The 8,239-nt window shown below is 31.8% G+C and overlaps 1 protein-coding gene across 2 annotated transcripts; it reads left to right on the forward strand.

Moving 5' to 3' along the window:
* Positions 1-269: 269 nt before the first annotated feature.
* Positions 270-2,485, forward strand: LOC125209960 (GDSL esterase/lipase CPRD49-like). 2 transcript variants are annotated; one of them, XM_048109541.1, is made up of 6 exons: positions 272-544; positions 1,144-1,221; positions 1,399-1,539; positions 1,676-1,749; positions 1,876-2,028; positions 2,101-2,485. In XM_048109541.1, the coding sequence occupies exons 1-6, from the start codon at positions 434-436 to the stop codon at positions 2,312-2,314; spliced, it is 771 nt and encodes a 256-aa protein (XP_047965498.1). In that variant the 5' UTR covers positions 272-433; the 3' UTR covers positions 2,315-2,485. The 2 variants fall into 2 exon arrangements, with proteins under 2 accessions (XP_047965505.1, XP_047965498.1); XM_048109548.1 differs by lacking the exon at positions 1,144-1,221 and having other exon boundaries at positions 270-544.
* The last annotated feature ends 5,754 nt before the right edge of the window (positions 2,486-8,239 follow it).

Genomic DNA, 8,239 nt, shown 5'->3' on the forward strand with positions numbered 1-8,239 from the left:
TTTAAACTTATTAACACATTCTAGTATAATAGACTATACATTTCTAAAAAAAATAATAGAATTGATAAATACCAAAGTAGAATAAATATTTGATTATTATCCAAAATTCACATTGAGTTTCAAAGCTGCAATGTGATTCGAAAAGTTGGGCCTTAAATATACATCAGGCCTTAACTCAATTGGGCTTTAAAATTAATCAACATTGGGCCGAAAATAGAAAAATCACTCTCCACACACATTCTCTCACTCACCGGAAAAAAAAAAAAAAAAAAAAAAAAAAAAAAAAAAAAAACCCTACTGAGCTTGATTGCTGAAGCAAGTGAAATGGATAAGATTCTGGATTGCTTCGACAAATCGATCAACTGCAACTGCCTACCATGAAGATCAAATAATCGGAGGAAAAGTCAAGGAGAGGAGAGAGAGAATCGGAGAGATGGTAGGACCAGTGAGGCCATTGTTCGTGCTGTTTGGATCATCTATTGTTCAGATCAGCTTCTGCAATGGAGGCTGGGGTGCTATCCTCTCCGAAATCTACGCTCGTAAAGTACGTCGGTTTCTTCTCCACTTTTTTTTCAAAACCTAATGAGATACTTATTTCACAGTTTGGTAGTTTTAATTTTTGTCAAATTCAATCGATGAACGTCGTCGCATCGCAGCTGAATTTCGAATTGCATTCTGTGTTGTTGTGATCCGTAGCTGCGGATGCTTGATTTGTGTGAAATTGGGGAGAATAGCTAATTGGTATCGGTGTTTCATTAATAATTGGAGATCAGAGTGTTTACTAGCATATGTTTCTCCAATTCTGTTGGTGTTTTAAGTGAATATCTCAAATAGAGAGAAGAGTTATCGGAATGTATTCAAGTTGTTTGTTCAAAAGGCTGACTGAATTGAAATGTGTTTGTGTGAATGCGAACTGAATATCACACAATGGAGATGAACACTTGCATAGATGAAAGGACTTGATAAAAATACAGGGGAAATTCATGCTTGGTGACTTGATCTTCATTGATAATTGACTACATTCCGCTGCATATCTTTGATTGTAGATGATCAGTTGTATTTTTAATCGATTAGTACTACATTGTAATCCTACTTTTGGCTCTTTGCATTTGCATCATCATCTTATAAAGCCTTCTTTTGTAGGCTGATATAATTACCAGAGGCTACTTCGGTTGGAATTCACGACGAGCTCTCCAAATCCTTGATCAAGTTTTCCCAAAAGTACATGATTGTTTTGCTATTATAGACTCTCCTATACCAAGTACAAATGATATCTGGATTACGGCCTGCATGATTTACTGTTTTTGCATCAACTGTAGAAAGTGGAAAACCGATTCATTTAGAAGTTGTACGATGAGATGACATCGAATATCTTAACATATGATTGTGCCATTTCAGGAAGCTGAAATTCAGCCATCGTTGGTGATTGTGTATTTTGGTGGCAATGATTCCACGGGACCTCATTCATCCGGAAGAGGTCCTCACGTCCCTCTTCCAGAATACATTGAGAACATGAAGAAAATCGGAACCTATCTCAAGGTGATATGTTAGTAACAGTTCTATTGATTACAATGATAGATCTTTTGGTATTAGTGAATCTATCAATACCAAATACAGAACTATTTCAAGGATATTTCAATCCATAGTTCATCACTAACACTGCTTTTGACTCCAGAGCCTCTCAGACAAAACTCGTGTAATATTTCTTACTTGTCCTCCTATCAATGAAGCCAAGGTTCGTATCAGCAGGTACGCCTCCTGTTGCACAGATAACGATTCCTTGAGCATATTAGCGTTATAATGATATCCCACACCTCTGTTTTGATATCCCCTTTCATTCTGAGGGTGCTTCTTTGGCAACTCCCCCGGTGCCAGTGTATATTTCAGTGAGCTGGTCCGGACAAATGAGCTATGTCGCACATATTCCGCAGCTCTTATGGAGCTGTGCAAGGAGTTGGGTATAAATGCAATCGATCTTTTTACTGTAATCCAGAAACGAGAAGATTGGCAAGAAGCTTGCCTCATAGAGTGAGTACAATGCATTGTTTATACTTCGTTGAGGCTATGTTAACCAAAGAAAAACCCTTTTTTCACGCGCAGAGATGGAATTCACTTGTCCGCGGAGGGCAGTAAGATAGTCGCGGAGGAAATACTTAAGGTGATCAAGGAAGCCGAGTGGGAGCCTAGTCTGCATTGGAAATCAATCGCTACTGAATATTCGGAGGACTCGCCTTACGATCTCGTTGCAGCTGATGGAGAAAGAACCTTGAATCCCTCAGCATGGACTTACTACAGAGAAACCCAATGGGAGTAAGTCTTGGCCTCACTGCTACTAGGATCATTACTATGAGTTACCCAAATATGCAATAGGGTCAATTATTTGAGGTTGTAAAACTCCTTCAAGTATATATGATCAGTGTGTGTTTAATGGCTGAAAATATTATGTAACATATTACTGTACTACTATTAGAGTTCTTTCTAAATACTCCCTTCTTCCTAGCTTCAAAGCCCGAATTTTGGTTCGTCCCAGTTTAAGAGTTCTGCAAGTGCTCTCCATATTTTTGATGAACATTTTCCACTAAAAACCACTCTCTTTGTCTGCAATTACACGTCTCATTTTGTCATTTTAGTTTGTCCGATATTAATTAGTATCTTATTTCATTTTTTTTATACTCCATATGGTAACTAAATCTCATATTCCATTAACCTATTGCATTCACATTTCATCATTAAACTATTACTATAATATTCACATTCTACTAATTTTTTTACTCGCATAATTATATTACTCATCGCACATTCTTTAAAACCCGTGTTAAGTAAAAGTTGGATTCTTAAGTTGGGAGAGACGGTATAATATTCAAACGATATACCTAGTCGTAAGAAAGATTTCACCCCTGACTTCAAATTGCGCAAGTTTTGATATCTAATTTTTCATCGCAAATTATTTATAGTGATATTTTTGAAAATAAAACTATACTAACTTTCCACTAAACACTAATAACATTGTATAAATTGAACAAATTGTGTTGCTTAATTTGAATGAAACAAAAATAAGACTTGCTCCTACAATCTAGCCTATTTAGGTAATGAAAGGTTTCCATTAAAAAAATCTATTATGATGAGAGATTATTGGTTCACAATATTGAAGCCATGTGACAAAGAAAAGTCACAAGGCATGTGCATGAAGACAATTTCTTAGTCACCAATCTTGATTGGACCATCTCTATAAATTATAGGAGTACTTAAATGGGTAATAATACAACTATTGACAGGCCAACAGAATATTATATGAGCCTAAACTTAATTAGGAATTTACATTTCCTAAACACTTTATATTAACAAAAATGGTATAATACGTGAAATGTATCACACTATCACCAAAGAAGAGGAGAGATAAAGATTGGCTCCATCACCTCCATGTGCATATTCCATTGACAGAAAAGTTAAAAACTAGAGACAAAATTATTAGATTCTTGAGTGGTTTTGCATATGCTGTGAAAGATCAGCATATTGATATTTGTGGGATTCGAAATTTCGAATATCTAATAGTATGAGATATTTGTGGGAGTCGAATTTCTAATTGGAAATAAATGGTGGAAAAGGAATAAAAAAGAAGGTTGAGAATAATTCTTGTCTCATCGTAGCACTCACGACGACACCGAAAATTGAGCCGGACCGGAGGGCTTAGGCATGGGTCACTTGTACGGACTACTAAGTAGTTGAAGTAGTATGATGAAAGTGAGACGATAAATAAAAAGGGAAAAATTATAAAAAAAAATCATATTTGGTCAAATTCTAATTAATCTTTCAATTTAAAAGAATGACGGATTATATCATAATTTTAACTTTTTTTTTTCAATTATTTCACGGCAATGTAGTGTCGTTGTAGGGGGAGTGAAGCGATTTGAGCCCTATCCATGGACACCATCCGGTGGACTAGAGAATGGTCCAAGTTGTATGACAAAATTGGGGCAATAAATAGAAGGGTAGATCGTTAGAAAACCGTCAAATTTGATCAGATTTTGGTCAGTCTCGAAACTTTAAGAAATGACCGACCATATCATAATTTTAACATTTTTTTCAATTGTCTCAGAATGTCTTATTTGAAAAATATATGTATGTTATGGTAGATAGAAAAAACTATGTTAGCATAACATTCGGCTATTTAAACGACGTCGTTTAATACACTTAGTCAATCACGTCTTTAGTTTTTACACTTGTGCACCTCATGTCTATAAATCAAGCTATGGAGGATTTGCTTTGCTCTAAATGCAAACCTACTTTATTAGGAAATGGTTCAATACTTCAATTATTAAAGTGGGGGTAGGAATTTTAATGCAGCTTTTGGCATAGTAGCAAGGTTGTTCAATTATTAAAGTGGGGGTTGGACTTTTAATGCTGCTTTTGCCAACTAAAGTTGAAAAAGTCCAATTAATTACAACGACGTGTTTGACGACTTTTCCTTTTGCTATTTGTTCAATATTTTTATTTTAATTATCATCATTAATAGTACTATAGTTTAGTCTTAGTTTTAGTTTTATTAGTAGAATTTTTCGTGCATGACAAAGGATAAAACGTGTAAGATTGTCAAGGTATATCTAGTTTGAGTATGAACTAGCAATTAGTGTGTATTCAATACGATAACCACATAATTAAATATTTGAATTATTAGAGAGGATTTAAACCCCTACCAACTATTTTATGTCTTGTTCTATTGTTAAAAAAAACACAATTTTTAGTATACTCTACTAAAATAAAAGAGAAATAATTTGTTTTAATAAAAATTAATGTTACATTTATTTTATTAAAACAAATTATCTCACATCAAATATATGAATATATATTTCTATTTTCATTTAACACAGAAAACAACATCGTTTAAAACCTCGTGTCATTTTATATGTTCATCACTATACACAAACGTGGAAATACGCCAACATTTGTACTCCACTTAATTCTTTTAAGACTAAAGTTCAATTTTGGTCTCTTACATTTGTCCTAAAATTCTTTTTGGTCCCTTACATTAAGTTTGTGACCTTTTGGTCCATAACATATTGTTTTTGTACCTTTTGGTCTCGAACAAGGTCATAAACTTAAAGTATGAGACCCGAAAAGAATTTTATGGAAAATATAGGAGACTAAAATTAAACTTTAGTCCAAGATTATAATTAAGTTATTAAAATGGTCAAACCTTTTGACTGTTAATTTTAACAAAAAATGATTATTTGGACCAGAACAATATATTTGGGACTATAAGGTACCAAAATAATATGTTAGGAACCAAAAAGAATTTTAAGGAAAATGTAAGGGACTAAAATTGGACTTTAGTCTTCTTTTAAATAGAGTACCAAAAATGAGCTTTATATTTTTAGCTATTACATAAACTCTTACATGTAACATAATTTTCCTTAAATATTTGTTAAGATTTTCTTGTTTTCCATAGTTTTTAAAATACATTCCTATACTTTTTGCATATCAACATGACATTTTCTTATATAGTCTATATTTTAACTTATTGACTCTTTTGCGGCAGTTTCGGTGTCACGTATATAAGTTATTTATCTAAATAATTAATTTTTTATTATTAAATTCCAAACAAATTACAACAACTTCGAAAAAAATAAAGTTTAAGTCCCCCTCAAATCTCAATCACCATGGCATGCCTTTCAAAAAGAGTAGTCTTCCAATAAACAAAGAGAGAAGATAAAGACTAGGAAAGCATCCCAAGAGAAAACACATAATCATCATAACAACACACACTTATGAATAAAATCTAGACCATAATAATAAAAAATCATCAATACCTAATTCATGATTCGAAATTTTCAATTCCTTTGCCAGTCAAGTTGGAGAACGAATATTTATTATTAAAATCAATTTATTAGGAAAAGTCATGGAATGCATCCATCTCGAAGTAAACGTGTCGGCACACGTCTCCACGATGCGACTTGCCACCACCTATCATTCTTGGATTAGTATTAATTTTAAAATATTCTTTCTCCATTTAGGAATTTTGATCGCATTTTAGTTTAGCTTGGATTTAAAAATAAAAAATATAGGGATAAAAGGTTAATAAAATATAAATCTTATTTTTATAAATTTATTTTATATTCAAATATAACGAAATGAGTTAATAGAACGTGTGACTCACTTACTAAATACATGTATTTATATTAGTATGAAAGAAAACTTTATGGAACAGACTAAAAAAAAGTGTGGCATCTAGTATAAGATGAATGGGCATATATAAAGTTAAAACGAAGTGTAACAATAGAAAATGCTCTTTCCATCCCTCTCTAGGAGAGATATTTATTTTCGGAATGAAATTTAAGAATATGTGATTTTGTTAGTTGAGTAGATAGAAAATAACATAAAGAGGAAAGAATAAGAGAAAAAAATGCCAAAAAGAAAAGAAAAGAAAACAAGTCATTTACCTTAGATATCCTAAAAAGAAATTTGTAGCATTTAACAAGAAACATATAGGATTCATTTGAATATCAACCAGAGGCTTCACTTTCATAGCAAGATATAACAAAAAATCACATCGTGGATGCAACCCTCTCAGCGTGCTTTCATGAAAAGGTGGTGCACGCACAAAAATTTAATTTTTCTTTTTTAAATTGAAGCTAAATTGAAACCCGAAAAACTGAACCAAATTTTAAATTTTGATTTGGTTTGGATCGGATATTAGGTTTTTTGTTATTTTGCTCACCCCATCAACAATAAGGAAACCCTAAAATAGCTACACTTTATTTTACTATTTTTAATTTTTCATTATTTTAATTTTTATTTATAAAACAAATAACATAAATTAAAATGAACAATACTATTTACAAAACACTAAAATGATAATATTTTTATTTAACTAAAATTTCTATAATTTATTTGATTTTAATCCTTATATTAAATAGAAGGCGAATAATGATTTAAATTGTAAAAAACGCAAAAATAAATAAATAAATAAGTGCGTAATTAATTCCAGCTGCGGCGCAAACTGTTGCCCGTGGTGTTCCGCCGACCTAGCGGCCAAACATGCATGGCCGCCCCTCGATTCCCCATTGCAATAGCTGGGTTCGGCCGGCGAAAAAATCCGGCGCTATTACGAATTCCCTTCGTACTTTTTTAGTTATTTTATAAAAAAAATTATACATTAAAAATTATCTAAAAACTTAAAATATCCAATGACAATTGTGACACCGACAGCTGAGGTCACAAAATTTTGTAGAATTTCACTATTTATCTTTCCTTTTCTTAAAAAAAAAACTAGTTATCTTTCCTAATTTGATTGTTTTATTTTGGTGACTAAAGCAAATCAGATTAGTCATTTCAAAAAAAAATAATTACGCAAATAACAAATCTCATATTCTAAAATATTCGAACCCTAAACTGTCCATTCAAAAGCATAAAAAAGGAAATAAACAAATCTTAAATCATAAATTTAAAATAAATATCTAGAAGTAAAATACCATTTTCCTAAATCCCATGCCAAATATAAATCTTAATTAACATCAGATAAAGCTAGTAATGAATTTTGAGTTTTAAATCTAATATTGCAAATATATAGTACTCACATAAGGATAACAATTTACTCCATTCGTCCCATTTAAACAATAATTTACGTCATCGGCCCCATTTAACGCGATACAATTTCAAAAATAGAAACACTATATTTATTTTAGTCTCTTTTCGCTTAATACAAAAGTACATCAAATCCGATCCGAAAAAATGCTCGCTTCGTCCATAATAAAAGTCTGATTTTGTCGTTTCGTTATCTATAATTTAAAGTTTCATTTATTATCAAATTTAATTATAAAAGTAATAATCCCTCCACCCTACTGAACATGACACATTTTTTTTTTCTAATTTATCTTACCTAAAATGATCCATTATTAAAAATAAAATCTATTTATTTCTACTTTATTCTATCCACCGAACACACAAAATAAAATATAAAATCTTATGCCGTTTGAGAAATGAGTCATTTTCCTTAGAATTGAGCCAGTACGATCACTAAAAATTTCTAACTATTTTCATATTTTCATACTCGACTCGAATCAAAGTGAGACTTTAAATCGCAGATCCGGACCAAAGAAATTTAATTCAAAATGGGACCATAACAATATTAATAATAATTGCAGAAAAGGACAAACTATATTTATTTATTTGATGGAAACCACTTGGAAAACACCTTCGTCTCTCATCAGTCATCTTCTTCATTTTCTCTCATCTCATTATC

This window comes from Salvia hispanica, chromosome 1 (genome assembly GCF_023119035.1).
Source record: "Salvia hispanica cultivar TCC Black 2014 chromosome 1, UniMelb_Shisp_WGS_1.0, whole genome shotgun sequence".
In the NCBI taxonomy this organism is placed as follows: Eukaryota; Viridiplantae; Streptophyta; class Magnoliopsida; order Lamiales; family Lamiaceae; genus Salvia; species Salvia hispanica.